This window comes from Hippopotamus amphibius, chromosome 9 (assembly GCF_030028045.1).
Source record: "Hippopotamus amphibius kiboko isolate mHipAmp2 chromosome 9, mHipAmp2.hap2, whole genome shotgun sequence".
NCBI lineage: Eukaryota > Metazoa > Chordata > Mammalia > Artiodactyla > Hippopotamidae > Hippopotamus > Hippopotamus amphibius.
The window spans coordinates 97,396,659-97,413,971 of record NC_080194.1 but is presented as its reverse complement, the minus strand read 5'-3'; the positions used below and the strand labels follow the sequence as shown (position 1 = coordinate 97,413,971).

At 44.6% G+C, this 17,313-nt stretch overlaps 1 protein-coding gene and 1 pseudogene across 1 annotated transcript; both read right to left on the bottom strand.

The window, feature by feature from the left end:
• PLET1 (placenta expressed transcript 1) lies at positions 1–10,208 on the bottom strand. Its single transcript, XM_057749493.1, has 4 exons — positions 10,025–10,208; positions 5,480–5,681; positions 2,340–2,401; positions 1–317 (listed from the first exon to the last, which is right to left on the bottom strand). Exons 1-4 carry the CDS (start codon positions 10,206–10,208, stop codon positions 1–3), a joined length of 765 nt encoding a protein of 254 aa, XP_057605476.1.
• A 6,600-nt stretch (positions 10,209–16,808) lies between these two features.
• LOC130860977 (40S ribosomal protein S3a-like) lies at positions 16,809–17,313 on the bottom strand (annotated as a pseudogene).

Here is a 17,313-nt window from a genome sequence, read left to right as displayed (position 1 = left end):
CTAGAAGAGGAGTTTGCTGGTGAGAAAGACAAGCAGGATCTGAAAGGCATCTCTCACGGGGCTGACGAAGGCTCTGTTGGCTGAGCTTTTGGTCCCGCTGTGAGTTGTGGTTAGCTTGTGGGTTGGGGTTTGCTTGTGGGTTGTGGTTAATTTGTAGCTTGGGGTTGTGGTTAGTTTGTGGCTTGGGGTTGTGGTTGTGGTTAGTTGGGGGGTTGTGATTAGTTGGGGAGGTGCGGTTTGGTGGGGGTTGGGGCTGAGGGGTGGGGTTGTGGTTGGCTTCGTTGTGTAGGTCTTGGTGGTGAAGATGGAGGTTGGTTCTGGAAAAAGAAAGAATGGCATCAGAACCTCTTTTGAGTGGCGAGTGGACACTAGAGAAAGGAGGCTAACGTGATGGAACTCTGGGGCCAGGTTCATGGGCAGAATTCAACGAACACTTCTCAAGGGCCAAGTGCGTGTAGAGGAGAGGGGAACTAGGGGGTGCAAAGTGTCAGGGAACAAAAATAAGAAACACTTCGACCTTAAAGTCTATGGAAGAAGGAATTTATCCTGAACTTACAGAACTACTGAATTTGCTGTTGAGAGGTTAGTCTGCCCTCAAATGTCCTCATGTCCTTAATATTATATTCGATCAAAGTCAGTGCAAATATGATCCATAGTGATACAACTTTATTTTATTTGCTAATTTCAAAGTTTGCACGTAAAGGTTCTAAGAACTAGACACCACCCAGACTTGAGGATGGCTAACTCTGCTTTAAAGGAGGTGGAAAGAGGCCCTGTCCAAAGGCATGAACCCCTTTTTGTGGTGTCTGAGGCACTGGTCACTTTCACAGGCAGTGATCTGACCACATGTTGGTTCTCTGAGGTTACCTTGCAGAGAAGCAGAGAGAGTCAGGCCTATAACCCTGGGGGTTTGTCTGATCCTGGAAAACTGGAGCTTGGCAATGACACCTCCAAGGGTCTGAGTGAACCACAGAGGGGACCATAAAGAAGAAGGAGGGAAATGCCAAGTGACCTGCTCAGGCCTGTGCATTCTGCACACCTGGAGGTGGCATTGGAGGTGCCTTCCAGCTCTGTGGCATTGTCTTATCTCATTTAGCTTTTCCTCAGGGCAAATGCTTCTCTAGCACACCACTGAGGGCTGAACATAGCCGCTTTCTTTTCCTTTTTTCAAATCTGGATTTTATTAGCATGGAGCTAAGGAGTCCTGACTAGAAACCAACTTTTTTTGTTTTTCCCTTTCCTAGCGTTTATACCAGTGTTCATTTCAAAAATGTCCTGGAGAAAGAAAATAACATCCCAATCTTTTCACAGAGGGGAAACCACTAAGGAAATAGTTAAGGCTTTCATATGACAATTTCATTAGGCATAATCACTTTAATATTTGTTTTTGAAAATAGATAAGGCTTTGACCACATTTGCAGTGCCTGACGGACAGGAAAGTGGGCAGCATACTAGATGTGTTTCAGCGTTTGGGAGCTCACGAGGAAGACCTGTTGTCTGGACACTGAGAAAGACTAATGTTTCTTGTTCTTGGTTGAAGCTTGTATTTAAAAACTTAATTTAAAAAAAAAGATTGTCTTTATAGTTTTAACATAAGTCTAAGAAAAGTCAAAAAAAGTAGAAGATGTGGAATTTGAGTCCTAGTTTTGCCATTTACTTTCTCTGTGGGCTTGGGCAAGTTACCTATGTTTTCTGAACCTCAGTTTCTTGAATTTGTTCTTGCTTCCGAGAGAGAGAGAGAGAGAGAGAGAGAGAGAGAGAGAGAGGGAGGGAGAAGGAAGGAAGGAAGGGGGCAGAGAAGGGAGAAGGGAAGGAGCCTCAGAAAGGTTTGATGTTGAGGGCTACAGCCTGGGAAAGGCCTGTCGAAATTTCTGGTGGTTGTGCTGGAGGCCAGAGGCCCCTCTGAGAACTAACAAAATTATTGGTTTTCTATGCCACCACCCCTTCTTTGTGCAAATTTCCCTTCTCGTCCCTTAAACCCTTCGGTAAAGTCGGCTATACCTATGAAGGCTTTGTGTGAGGTGGTGTTCTTGTGGAAACTGAGGAAGGAACCGACTTGCATATCCACGTGTGTGGTGTTGAATGGAAATAGCTCCTGAGGAAGTTGGAGTCTGGAGCCACGAGTGACCATGAATGTCGAAGGCCCCTCAGAATTGGCTTTTGTTTTCCACAGGGCACAGGGTAAGGGGTTGAGCTAATCTTAATCCGATCTCAAGGGGCTGGGAGACTCAACTGGTATCATGGTTAGAAGACTGCTTTCTCTAGTGCACCGGCAAGGTAATTTTCCAGGCTGATGGATTTCACTGCCAGATATGTAAACAGGTTGCAGAGGAACTTACCATCCTTTTTCAGTTTCAGATAAAAAGCTGTAGCCGAGGTTTCGGAATTGGCAGTGAAGACTCTGTGGAGGGCAAATCAGTGAGAGATAATGGTGAGGAATCCACAAGTTCAGCTCGCATTGCTGCCTTCCTAGGGGACCCCAGCCTCTGTGTTCCTTTTGTGCTTACACTCTTTACGGCACAAGTAGCAGGTCATTTAATGCTGGTCTGCTCTATACCGTCTTGACCAGGATGCTCCACAATCTTGCTCCAGGCAGGGTCATGTCCAGCCCCCTCCCCCACCAACTCCAGCACCCTGAACTCCCCACAGGCTCGTATACGCGGCTGGTCTTTGTTCAGGCCAGTCTTTGTGCTTGTAACACCAGTCCTGGGCACATCTGCCCACAGACTCAGCAGTAGCCTCTGTGAAGTTATTTCTCCCTGTTGTCCAGGACCCAGACAGATCTCCATCAGAGAGACATGCCCCTCTACTGCACTGCCTTGCTGGGAGCCTCTCCCCTCCACTGGAGGGCCAGCTCCTCGAGGGCAGGTTCTGTTGTCAATCACGCCTGACACATAGGTCACAGGCGCTTAATGTTCGTTAAATGATCTGTACAGCCTGGTCTGTTCTGATATCAGTGGGTCTATTATTACATCAGTCTCTTGCCCATACATTTAACAATTAAAGAGAGAGCACGACATGCCAATCACTGTGCTTGGTGCTGAGGGGACCGTGGTGAGCACAGCAGGCGTGGTTCTTACCCTGGGGGCACTTCAAGTCCCTTCACCGAGGAGTTAAGTGAGTGATCGCAGTTGTGATGTGCGCTCTGACGGAGCAGGGGCAGTGATGAGAGTGGGTAAGCAGGGAGCAGAACATGATCTGGGGATTAAGGGAACACCTTCTGAGGAAGTGATGTGCACCCTCAGTAACTGTTTCTGTACAAGCCCTGCCTCGCCAGCCCTCATTGTAAAGTTCTGTGGGCAGGAACCTCTTCACATTGCCTCTTGTGCCCTACCCAGCACAGTGGGCTTCCCGCATCGCATGTGCTGCTCCCCTGCCCTCGTCAGCCTTGCTGATCAAGGCCACGCATGGACGTCGTAAACAAGCACAGAGGCCAGAGCGTCATAACGGTGTGAGTCAGGAGGGCCGTGGCGACCACCCTGTCGGTGGGAATGTGCTGTCTGCATTGCGGATTGGCACCGTCTGGTGTTCTACATGGCGTTGCTTGGAGTGGGGGGGGCCTTAAGGAGGTGAGAGGGAAGGAAAGCCCTTGCCCCCAGCAGTCCTGGCTGGCTTCTGCGAGGCCGCTGTCCTTGTGAGCCTGGGTTGGAGCAGCTTCCTTTGGACTCTCCTCTTGCCGTCGCTCTGTGTAGTGGTGAAGTTGAGTCCCCCTAAAACTGAGACGCCCTGCTAAGTGGATGCTTAACCTCTCTATCCCAAACTTTATTCTCTGTCTTGTCCCGCCCCCACCCCCACCCCCATTCCCCTTAGGATTGAAGATTATCAAAGAAAAGGGGGGACCAAAACCAAGCAGGACCCTGGGGGCCCGCCCTGGTACAAAAGGTCCTCCACGTCTCCCCATTTCTTATTTGTAGAAAAAGGCTTTAGTCTCCTAGACCCTTCTTGAGTTCCAAAGAGCAGACTCAAGCAGTTACTAATTAAGGAAGTGAGGGAATGCAGAAACAAAAGAAAAGCAGTCAAGAAACAATATTTCGGTGATAAAATAGAGTCCTAGGTCTCCTCATACGTAACAATCTGACACTTATCTTTGAATTGTTCTGCAGAAACTAAGACCCTCTGTGGGTGGAGGATGGTGACTGCGTGCTGACCACAAGCATGTAGACTCCAGACTGGTTGGAACCAGAAGGTTGATGATTAAGATTCCTGAAACATCACCTTGTTACCTCACCACCAACAACCTATCAGAAGAAAGTCATGCCCCTTGCAAACCTCACCCAAATGTGGCCTTTAAAAGACTTTCCCTGAGAGCCATCAGGGATTCCGGGTCTTTTGAGCATAAGCCACGCGTTCTCCTTGCTTGGTGCCTGCAATAAATGCTGTACTTTCCCTCATCACAGCCTGGTAGTGAAGGGCTCTGCTGTGCGGCAGGCGAGTGGGCCCAAGTTCAGTTCGGTAATAATGGGGGCTAAGAGCACCCCTCCTCCAGGCTCTTGGTTACTGGCAGCTTCTCTGCGTCCCCGGCTTAGCAAGGGCTCCTGGAGGATTGCCTGGGGATTGGCAGAGATGGGAACACCAGGGTGGCCAGATGGTTTCTGGACGAGTGTCTTTAATTTTAACTGTTTGCTGCTGCTGCCTCCAACTCTGCCTGGCTCTGGAGTGCTGTCTGCCCCAGAGTAATAGGGATGCATTGAGTGGGAGTAGGAGGAAATATAGAGAATTTGAAGCAAACTGGGTACCAGTGACAAGGATTCTTTGCTTGACCAAACTTTTCAAACTTTGGAACCTTCTCCTAGGCCCGCCCATCTGTGCACTTCCTTGTAAAATCCAGCTTTCACCAGAATCCTCGTAAGTCATTTTAACAAGAACCTCCCACTCGTGATATCTGATTGCCCTTATTATCTGATTGAATTCCTCATCCTCTACTATCCCCCAGGCGATATCTGATCATCTTGGCCTCCCTTCAGCAAGAATCCCGTTAGGTCATTTCAGCCAGGGTCCCCCTTACAGGTCTTGACATTTCCTCTTAATGATTTTCTATCCACTGAGCCCCCACCCTGTTCCTTGGCTATAAATTCCCATGTGCCCATGTTGTATTCAGAACTGAGATCTGTTCTATACTGAGGTCTCTCTTCTCTTATTGCAATAGTCCTGAACAAAATCTGTTTCTATTCATTCATTCATTCATTCATTTTGCTTTAACTACTCTCCAGCTCTGGTTTTCTTTAACACCAATTCTTTCTGCTTATGTTGAGCATACCTGGTGTGTGTGTGTGTGTGTGTGTGTGTGTGTGTGTGTGATGTATAAACTTCCAAGATAAAGGTAGGACAAAGAAAGGTGAGGCAGAAAAGGAGTGCAGCTACTGAATTATCCACATCATATCTGGACTGTATCTTGAGTTCTCCAAGGTCAGTATAAAACGGTACAAACCCAATATGAAATTGTAAAAGCCCAAAGCAAATCATATGGATAGGTTCTTACTGTAGCTCGACTTCAGTAATGTTCGTGAAACTAGGAGACAGCCATTTTGCCTTGAACTGATTGCCGTGTGAGCTCTTCAAGTGATACAGGACACTGTTGTTGCAATACTTGTCGGCGAATTCCCAGGTGCCAATGATTGCATCCTTCTGGTCCATTACCCGAAGGACCACATATGTAATACTGTTATTCACAGGAACTGACACTAGGAAGAAATGATAAGGAAACAATCAGCCATCTGTGCAGTAAGATAAGAGATGGGGTCATGAAATAAAAATTGTGTGAAAAAAGAAAGTTACAAGTAGCATGTAAACATAGTATGGTCCCATTTTCGTAAAATAAGTTGAAAAACGTCTGGAAGGAAATACATCAAGATATTAACTATGACAATTTCTTGGTTGTGGGAGTATAGATGGTTTGTTTTTTCTTCCTAGTTCTTTTCGGTATTTTCCAAGTTTTCTGCAGGAAGAGGTGGATACAAGAAGACCTGCACTCTGGCCCTAGTTTTACTGCACATCAGGGATGAGTTTCTGGCTGACTTTCAGCCTCTCGAGCCCTGTTCCTATGTGCCAGATGAGAGTTCTGCCCTCCTCTTGGGGTGAAGTGTGGGGAGAGAACGGGCGGAAGCATGTGAGATGGTAAAGCAGGCCTCCTGGGAAGTGCTTCAGGAAATAAGGGACTGTTCCTGTCAAGTCAAAGCAAAGCCTACTTCCTGGCTCTGGAAATGCTGGTGTTCTTGATCTCTGTTGTTGAGGGTGAGGGAAGGGGGCCCACTGAGACCCAGAGGCTTCAAATCCAAGTGCCTGTCAAATAACCACTTAGGGTTCCCTGACCCCCTCCACTCAGGTGGGTCTTCCCTACTGACCTAGCCCAGCATGTGCCCGCAGGGACCCCACTGACACGTGTTAATTCCACTTGTTTTCAGCATTCCCATATGCAATGGGGAGGGAATTGCAAGAGAATATTTCAGTTTGTCCATTTCCTCCCTTAGAAGATCCCTTATGAACAGATTTCTCAATGCTAAGGTGTTATTCTCTAGGGCCCTCTCATCCACCGCAAATTCCTTTAAATGCTGCTTCTTCATGAAATAAAATTGATTTTGTAGCACAATAGGATTAGACAGTGCTGGATCTGACGCCAACCCCCAACATTTACGACCAAGTCACTTCACCTCTGATCCTTGGTCTCTTTCCTGTTCATCATTCACTCCACAAATATTTATTGAATGCCCATTTTGCACTAGGGTTGGTTCTAGGTCTGAGGGTAATGACACGGTCTCTCACTGTACAGAGATTGTGACACCTGTCTTGAGAGGTTCCTGGGAGAGTGAAGAGGAGAATGTAAAGACTTGGATACCGGTGGGTGTTGAGTAACTTGCCATTGTTAAGCTTCGCAGGAAACATTTCTCTGTTTTGTTTGTTTTTGTCAGTCAAGGTTGCAGAGCCAGATCCCCCAGCCCTGACTTGCTCAGCGAGAACCTGACTTTTGTCCTAGGTGTGTGTGCATGGTGGGGAGGCGACGGTGATGGTGATGGTGGCCTCCAGACAGCCACCAGGACTGTCAGCTCTCCCCTGGGCGTGACTTTGTCCTTTCTTCTGTCCCGCCCCACCCCCCCACCCCCCATCCTCTGACTTACATCCGCCTTTCATCCCTCCTAGTTACCTGAATTATCCAAATTCCTGGCCTCTACGGCCCCCTCCCTTCAGGCTTCAGCCTGATCAGACGTCCACACTCAACATTTCCATCAGGACACACACCTGTGCAAAACCTTCAACACGATCTTCTTTCTGGAGCCTCTAAATGTTTCTGGTTTTATATTTCTGCTTCTGTTTTGTTGGTGACAGTCCCCAGCCCACGGCTCTTATGACCGTCGTAACCTCGCTCACTCTGCTGTCTGCACCCCCACTCTGGGGCAGCCGGGCTTCCTCTGGTTCTGCAGACGCACCTAGCTCACCTGCCGCTGGCCTTTGCTCATGCCTGGTGCCTGTCTGGAATCTTCCCTCTCATCACACAGCCCGTCCCCACTTACTCTCCAAGATCCTGCTGATGTGCCACCTCCGGGCCAATTCAGCCCTCTTTTCCTCTCCCTCCTGAATCATGCATTTTTTTTAACTATAGAATTGAGGACTTAATTACAGTCTGGCTTGTACTATACACTGTAGTTTCACCTGTGTATCTGGCCAGCCCAGTGCTGGGCACCTGAGGGCCCTAAATAACTACTTATTGATTGATCTTTAAAAAGTTGCAAATCCGATGTTGCATAGTGTCTTAAAGCTGAAGGTTCAGGATAAAAGGCAAGCAAGTTACGTTTCTCTTGCCCACTGAAGTAAAAAACGAAGGCAGATGCTTACCCAGCGCATCGTAATATAAATGCTACCCCCTTACAAGCTTCTTTGACTGATATCAAGGCAGACCCAGGGAACCTGTTCTAAGATATTGCCTGAGCTGCAGTTGTGTCTTGGAACCTACCAAACCATTTATACCTGTCTCACCAATGTTAACACAAACCCTGAAATTTAAAAAAATTTTCAATATTAAAATGAGAAGCAGTTGGCCTGTGTGGGCATTTATCCAGTCTCCCCAAAGGTCCCGAGTCCCATTGAGGTCCTGTAATGACACAAGGAAATCATGGAGCGTGTTGTGTAATTCTAGGTATGGATTCTGGTATGTCACATCTCTGAGGGCATAGGATTTTGACTCTCAAATCATTCCCATAGTGAGTCAGTTCATCACAGAGCTTTAGCACGTTTCTGTTCCGAGATGAAGTCAGATGAAGCTGGGGAAAAGCATGACCCGTAGTAGGCACTCCGTGAGCCTCAGCTCCTCTGGGCCTTCTCCCTTCTCTCTGCTCTACCCGCCACCTCTGTAAACTTTGTGATGTCCCCCTCATCCAGCACGTTCCCTTTCAAGGGGGTCTTATGGATCATCTTTTGATTCTTCTTTCTCCTGTTTTCCTACTTGCAGAAGGCTCCTCTACCACACCCACCTCCAACCCCCCACCCCTCGCATCGTCACAAGATAGGTTTTTTTCTTCTTCCAGAATCCCTTACCTCGTGATGCATTGTCAGACGTCTGTGATCTCTGACCACCCAGCTCCTTCCCTGTATACAAGCCATACATTTACCCTCCTGGTCCTCATCTTGAATCGTAATATTGTCCTCCCTGCCCTGGTGATGATAAGATCCACTGTCTGAGGGAGTGGGACATAGGGAGCCTCACCACAGCTCCCTAGGACAGTCCCCAAGAAAAAATAGAAAAAAGGACTAGCCAGGATGAGAGTGTGAAGGCAGGCCATAGTCATTCTCCTGCTGAAGCCTGGAATCTGTAGACCGTGGGTGTGGCTATCACCATGGTCTTCTCTGCAAAATTTGGTTCGAGTTCTAAGCGAGGCAGGATAACATGGTAGATGGGGAGGCAGGCTCTGAAGCTGGACAGCCTGGCTAGACAAAGCTGGACAAATCTTGGCTATTATTTAGGTTCAGAAATTAGCTGTGCAACCTACTAGTGATCTTGGGTAAAACTTTAACTTCCCTATGCCTCAGTTCTCATCTGTAAAACGGGGAAGATAATAGTGTTTACTCTTAGAATAGTACTCAGCACCCAGTGAGATGTCTCTGCTCTCATCCCTGTCATTGAGAGGCATGCAGTGTCGTGGTTAAGAGCAGAGCCTCTGAAGCTAGAATGCTCAGGTTCACACCCCAGGCCCGTCGTTTAAGTGGCTCTGTGGCCTGAGTGAGTCACTAGCATCTCTAGCTCTGTTTTCTCATCGACAAGTCCTCGTGAGGACTGAATGCCTTAGTGCGTGTAAACAACCATATTAAATTTGTTGTTATTATGAAAGTTATTCTAGAGCACTTGCCTTGACTTGTAGGTTTGACTGATCCTAAAAGGGATGTTTCTAAGATATTTCTAAGCACCTCAAAGAAAAGCGCTGGATTAGGAATGAAAGGACTAAGATTCAAGAGGCAGTTCTGCCACTTGCTGGCTGTGAGACCCTGAGCAAGCCGCCTAACTTCTCTCAGCTTCAGGCTCCTCATTTCTCAGATGGGAGAGTAACACCTTCCCTGTCTAGCTCACTAGATTTTCCACCCACAGACTGAATGTGAGCAGCGCCCCCCGGAGTTGTGCAGTATACAGTCATCCACGGCGGCATTGTTTTAGCAAGTGGATGGAAAAGCTACAAACTGGTGCAATTATTATCCCTTAAAATACACCTCCCCCACCTCTCAGTACAGAATGTTTTACGTTTGGAAGAAAAACCCAATTCATTTAAGTGAAAGAACTTGCCACAGATGTGCTCCTGCTGGGACTCGGTTAAGCTGGGTGTCGGGACACAATGACTCCTGTGGCTCAGGTTCACAGAGAGGACATGCACCCAATCCAGCCTCTCACATGTTCTCCTTCTCCCTCTCTCTGCCTCCGTATCCCAGCCGGGTCAAACACACACGTGTTGTCATCGAAAGAAGGGACGGAGGAGTATGTTCTGCAATTCCGGTTTTATCTCCCCTCAGAGCACAAAGCGCAGCAGAGAGAATGGCTTCTGCTTACCTGTATAGAATGTGCTGGGTTCGTAGATGTTTGGGCTGGCATGGATTTCAGAGGACGTGGCGGTGACCACACTCCTGAAGAACAGGCAGTCGTAAGGGGGTATGATGCAGCTGACAGGGGGACACAGCTGTCCCAGGCACAGGAGCAGCCCCAGCGGCAGCAGCTGGGACCCGAGCATTGCCATGGCCTTGATCTGTTTGCAACCTGCTGGGCCTGGAACTGGGTGAGAGCTACTGCTCACCTGTTTATATGCTCTGGGGCTGGCTCTTCTGGGTGAGGTCATACATGCAAATCTCCTGCCCACTCCTCCCTAAGATGAACAGAAGCCGTTCTGGAATCTGGCCTAAGATATCACCAGGAATGATTCTCCTTGTATCTGTCACCATGACCCTTTACCAATTCCAGTTTTTCTCAAGAAGGAGAATGTACTGATCATGGTTTTATTTTGTATCTCATTCTGCTCAGCAACTGACATTTGAAGGAAGCTGTAAGAAGGGGTTAATACTGACAAAGTAAAATTCAAAGTTGAGTAATCATCTCATAGCTGTTCTGTCTAGAAACTACACTCTTCTCCTTGCAGGAAACAGGCATTAAACCACTTTTCTTCGTGGAATATTACATATCCTTTCCAACTCTCCTTAATCAAACATGTGTTCTGTCCCAGTTCATTTTGTGACTATCGTAGAACTAGAAAGACTGTGCTTCTGGATTTATATTTGTTTCTTTGGAAAGAAACAGCTTTGGTTCACCTTGCTCTTGCCTGACATTCCCTCTATATTACTGTCACACAAGGAAACTACTGAAAAAAATCAGAAAATATATTTTTTCATATCTCTTCTCTGATTTTTAAAAAAATTTTAACTTAATTTTATTTACTTATTTTATTTATTGGCTGCACTGGGACTTCGTTGCTGCACGCAGGCTTTCTCTAGTTGTGGCGAGTGGGGGCTACTCTTCGTTGCAGTGCTCAGGCTCCTCATTGAGGTGGCTTCTCTTGTTGTGGAGCATGGGCTCTAGGTGTGCAGGCTTCAGTAGTTGCAGTGTGTGGGCTCAGTAGTTGTGGCTCATGGGCTTAGTTGCTCCGCAGCACGTGGGATCGTCTCGGACCAGGGTTTGAACCCGTGTCCCCTACATTGGCAGGCGGATTCTTAACCACTGTGCCACCAGGGAAGCCCTCTCTGATTTTAATTCACTCACTAAAGGGGAAAAGAGGAGAGATGTATTGTACTGTGTGAGTAGAAAGGAAACAAAAAATGTAGAATTGAATCAAAAAGATATTTATACATGCTTTTTCAAGAGAAGCACTTACAAAATGGTGGAGTAAGGACCTCTGAAACACCCACTCTTCCAGAGAAGCAATGAGCAAAAACCAGTCTAAATCAACTTTCTCAAAACTCTAGAAATTAACCAAAGACTTGCAGCAATTCAAGAATCATTTATTTAAGAAAAATGGCTGAACTCAGTAAACATGGTGAGCATCGTGACTTTTTAACTTGCTCTGTTCCCCTCCGTCTCACCCCACCTCTTCAAGTAGACTTAGAAACCAACAGCCTTGCAACTATGACAGCCATGAAGACCAGCAAACTAGTAGCCAATAGAGAGGGGACGGGATGGGTTTGGAGTGCTCCGAAAAGCTTCATTTCCAGAGAACTGTCACTATGTGACCTGTTTGCAAATTGCCTGTAAAGCCGAATTCCCAGGGCTTTCAGAGCTTTCTCTGTGCACACAGCCTTACTGCTAGGCTATTTGTTGGAAATAATCAGTGGGAAGTTTTTAACACTGCAGCCGTCTGAGGCAGTGGATGCCACTGGGACTAATAAGGAGCTGAACAAAAAATGTAAAAGAAAAATCTGGGGAATGAGATATCGGTCGGGGGCCTTGGAAAACTCTGACAAATTCCTGGAGATCTAAAAGGCCATCTGCATGTACAGAGCTACACACATGCCCGGAAAAGATCTGAGAAAGCCCTAATCTCTCATCTCTGGCTGACCTCAAGGGTCTATACAAGTAAGAAAGGTAGGCTAAGGCAGAGTTGTAAACTGCCTGTTTGACCAGTGAAGACATGCACACAGAGAGGAAGCTGGCAAAGGTTGAGAGACTTATTGGTTCAAGATATATAGGAAATCTCTGTCTATTCATTAGCTGACCACTAAGCTAACTGAGCAGAGACTTCAGTGGCCACACATAATAGAGAATATTGACTTTGCAGGATGAATCCATTCAGAAAAGTCACTAAACAAATAACAGCAGCAACAAAAACAAATAATAACCAGTGGGAACTACAACAAACCCAGGGAGGGAGGGAATCTGGTGTGCAGAATGGTCAGTGGTCACATTATATTTTTCAGATATTCAATTTTCAACAAAAAATGTACAAAGGAACAAGGAAGTATGTTCTGTATACAGAAAAAAACTCCTGATCAATAGAAACTGTCCCCGAGGAAGTCCAGATTTTGGACTTACTAGACAAAAGCATTAACTCAGTTATTATAAATATGTTCAAAGAACTAACAGAAGCCATCTTTAAAGAATAAAAGTTTAAAAATCATGTCTCAACAAATAAATGATAATAAAGAGATAGAGATAATAAAAGGAACCAAACAGAAAATTTGTAGTTGAAAAGTAAACCTGAAATGAAAAATTCGCTAGAAGGACTTAAGAACAGATTTTAATTGGCAGAAAAAAGTATCAATAAACTTGAAGATATTCAGTGAAGATATTCAGTAAAGATATTGAGTAAATTTAACCAAAGAAGTGCAGGAATTGTGCACTGAAAATTACAACAAAAAACTCATAACAGGCAAAATGTTCTTGAAACAGCAACAGCAAAGTTGGAGGACTGACACAGCAATTTCAAAACTACAAAGGTACTGCAATCAAGACAGTGTGGAAAGATGGTGGAGTAGAAGGACGATAAGCTCACCTCCTCCCATGGGCTCACCAAGAGTACAACTATTTACAGAGAAACTATTGGTGAGAAAGACTGGAATCTACCGGAAAAAATCTTCTACAACTAAAGACATAAAAAAGGAACCACAAGGAGACAAGTAGGAGGGGAGGTGTTGTTAAGACCCATATCCCTGAGAAAATAACGACAATTGCAGAGGCTCTCCACAAGGAGTGAGGGATCTGAGCCCTCACAGCAAGCTTGCCATCCTGGAGGTCTTGCACTAGAAAAACAAGCCCCCAGAATGTTTGGCTTTGAAGCCATCAGAGACCCACAGGGCTAGGGGAAATAGAGATTCCACTCTTAAAGGGTTCATGCAAGACCTCACATGCTCCAGGACCCAGGGCAGAAGCAGTCATTTGAAAGAAACCTGGGTCAGACCCACCCGCGGATCTTGGAGGGTCTCCTTGTAGGATCAAGAGGCACCTGGGGCTCAGCCTGGGGACATAGACACAGGAAGCAGCCCTCTCTGGGAGCTCATTCTACCACAAGGACACTGGAGCTGGCAAGTGCCATTTTGGGATCGTCCCTCTAGCTTCTTAGTGCCAGGACCCGGCCCTACCCACCAGGCTTTTGGCACCAATACTGGGACATCTCAGGCCAAGCAACTGCCTGCGGGGGCGGGCACAGCCCCACCTACCAGCAGGCAGGCCGCCTTAATAACTCCAGAGCCCACAGCACCTCCTGGACATGGTGAAAAGCCAAAAGCATTTCTTCTAATACCAGGAACAAGTCAAGGATGCCCACTCTTGTCACTTTTTATTCAACATAGATTTGGAAGTCCTAGCCACAGCAATCAGAGAAGAGAAATGAAATAATCCAAATTGGAAAGGAAGAAGTAAAACTCACTATTTGCTGATGACATCATACTATACATAGAAAACACTAAAGACACCACCAAAAACTGCTAGAGCTCATCAATGAATTTGGTAAAGTTACAGGATACAAAATTAATATACAGAAAGCTGTTGCATTTCTATACAGTAACAATGAACTATCAGAAAGAGAAATTTTAAGAAAGTGATGCCATTCACAATGGCATCAAAAAGAATAAAATACCTGCAGATAAAATAGCTAAGGAGGTAAAAGACCTGTACTCAGACAACTATAAGATACTGATGAAAGAAACTGAAAACAACACAAACAGATGAAAGATTTACCATGTTCAGGGACTGGAAGAATGAATATTGTTAAAATGACCATACTACCTAAGGCAATCTACAGACTCAATGGAATCCCTATCAAAATACCGATGACATTTTTCAAAGAACAAGAAAAAATAATTCTAAAATTTGTATGGAAACACAAAAGACCCCAAATAGTCAAAATAACCTCAAAGGAAAACAGAGCTGGCAGCGTGATGCTTCCAAGCATGATGACTGCATATATGTACGTAATAGAAGAGAATATCACTCAGCCATACAAAGGGATGAAACTTTGCCATTTGCAGCAATGTGGCTTGACCTGGAGGTTATTACGCTTAGCGAAATAAATCATACAGAAAAATACAAACACGGTATGTTATCACATATATATGGAATCTGAAATATAAAACAAAATGAATGAACATAACAAAACAGAAACAGACATAGATTTAGAGAACAAACTAGTAGTTATCATGAGGAGAGGGAACAGGGAGGGGCAAGATAGAGGTAGGGGATTAAGAGGCACAAACCTCTATGTATAAAATAAGTAAGCTACAAGGATATATTATACAACACAGGGAATGTAGCCAGTATTTTATAATAACTTTAAATGGAATATAAGCTATAGAAATTGTGAATCACTATGTTGTACACCTGAAACTAATATAATATTGTAAGTCAACTATACCTTAATTAAAAAAAGACAGTGTGGTCCTGGCATAAGAATAGACACATAGATCAATGAAATGGAGTTGCCAAGTCCAGAAATAGACACATACGTTTCTGATCAACTGAATTTTTTGTCATTTAAGATAAATTTTATTACATAAAGATTAAACCTCTGTTATGAGGGGAATCATACAAGATTAAACATCTTTTCCCAACAAATCTGAATAAATGAATTTTACTGACTATCTTCTAGAGTGCTTTTGATTCAGATTGCTTCAAAAAAGAGTGAAATCATTTTGAATGTTAGAATTAAAACAATTTGCTAATTTATCTGTCCTATGACTCCTTTTATGTAATTAAGAATTCTTACGAAATCACACATTTGCGTGCTTGGAAACACAAACTCCATTTTGTCTTGAACCTTATAACCTCTTCTACCCATCATATATTCTTTTTAAAAAAAACTTTTAAAAAATTGATATATAGTTGACTTATAAGGTTATACTAGTTTCAAGTGTATGACATAGTGCTTTGATATTTTTATGCATTACAAAATGATCACCACATGATTAACCAACTTTTGACAAGGGTGCCAAGACAATTTGATGGGGAAAACTAGTCTTTTCAACAAATGGTGCTGGGAAAACTGGGTATTCACATGCAAAAGAGTGAAATTGGACCCCAGTGTCATACCATATAAAAAATTAACTCAAGGTGGATCAATGACCTAAATGCTATAAAACTCTTAGAAAAAAACATAGATATAAATCTTCAAGACCATGGATTAAGCAACAGTTTAATAGATACAATGCCTAAAGCAAAAGCAGCCAAAGCGAAAATAGATAAGTTGGACTTCATCAAAACTAAAGTCTTTTGTTCTTCTAAGGACACTATCAAAGTGAAACGACAACCCAAATAATGGGAGAAAATATTTGCAAATCGTATATCTGATAAGGGCCTAATATCTGGCCCAATTCAGCAACTGAAAGACAAATATCTCAATTTAAAAATGGGCAAAGGATGTGACTACTTTCTCCAAAGAAAATGTATAAATAGCCAATAAGTGTGTGAAAAGATGCTCAGTGTTATTAGTCATTAGGAAAATGCAAATCAAAACTACAAAGTGATACGACTGTGAAGAGATACCACTTCACAGCCATTCAGATGGCTATAATCAAAATGACAGATGATTGTATGTGTTGGCAAGGATATGGAGAAATTAGAACTCATGCATTTTTTAAAAACATTTTATTTTGTTTTTGTTTTTGTTTATTTATTTATTTATTTATTGGCTGTGTTGGGTCTTCGTTGCTGCACATGGGCTTTCTCTAATTGTGGCGAGTGGGGGCTACTCCTCTTGTGGTGCGCGGGCTCCTCATTGCTGTGGCTTCTCTTGTTGCAGAACACGGGCTCTAGGCGCATGGGCTTCAGTAGTTGTGGCACGTGGGGTCAATAGTTGTGGCTCATGGGCTCTAGAGCACAGGCTCGGTAGTTGAGGTGCATGGGCTTAGTTGCTCCGCGGCATGTGGGATCTTTCCAGACCAGAAATTGAACCCGTGTCTCCTGCATTGGCAGGCGGATTCTTAACCACTGCGTCACCAGGGAAGCCCCTCTCATGCACTTCAAAAAAATTTTTTTTAATTAAAATTTTTTTTTTATTTTTTAGAAAAAAATCACAAGATCTTTTATTTGTCACCATTGAAAATCTGATTTTCAAAGACATTCTTGGACTGGTGGCTCATATCCATCAGCTTGTTCAACTTTAGCACCTGACTGACCCAGTAGCTTTTCCAGAATTACCACAATGTAGCTCCATGAGTTCTCCCAATTCAGACTTGGGCTCCTTCAGCATTTTTACTTTTCTAGCAAAGATATTGTGGCGTGGATAAATAGATTAGCAGGCCTTTTCTATGTCTTTTCCAATGCTGTCTGGGATAAATTTATTGACTACTTCTCCCAAGTCATTTGTCTGCACTTCTCTGGTCATGATTTCAAAACATCATCTGTGGATCTGGCAGACCTGCTAGTGTCGGGCATATGAGGTCTTCCGAATCTGATTGTTGCGTTTTTTAGTAAAACCCACGTGGAATAGATGAAGCAAATAACCATCGGTAGTCTTGACATCAATGTGAGCTTCTGTCGTGGTCTGCCATTTTGACCATGGGGCACATTTTGTCACGGGTAAGGTCCATGCCATGGAAATGAGTCAGGCGGTTTTTGCCCTGAACATCCTCAGTAAAAAGCTTGCATTTTCTAAATGCTACTTCATCCTTCTGCAGATCAGCAAGGCTCACTTCAAAAACATGATCCTTGAGGCCATAAGATGTCATTTTGGTTCCCTGAGTTCTTGTGACTAGCGTTTTCCCAATATTTGTTATATTGAACATAGCTGGTGCTTTCACATCATACCAATCTTTCTTAGGAAGTGGGTCAACCGCTTTCTTCTTGGCTCCTTCTTTACTGCCTTTTGTAAGGCGCTCGTTGTTGCTGACCAACACGGTGCTGCTCAGAGAGCCGAAAGCTCTCAT

What these genes read in the sequence shown, in the direction of transcription:
- PLET1 (XM_057749493.1), bottom strand. Translation starts at nt 10,208, where the DNA reads ATGGCAATGCTCGGGTCCCAGCTGCTGCCGCTGGGGCTGCTCCTGTGC. An exon ending in ACCCAGCACATTCTATACAG is followed by an intron (nt 5,682 to 10,024) that starts GTAAGCAGAAGC and finishes ATTTCTTCCTAG; the next exon opens with TGTCAGTTCCTGTGAATAAC. An exon ending in ATTACTGAAGTCGAGCTACA is followed by an intron (nt 2,402 to 5,479) that starts GTAAGAACCTAT and finishes TGCCCTCCACAG; the next exon opens with AGTCTTCACTGCCAATTCCG.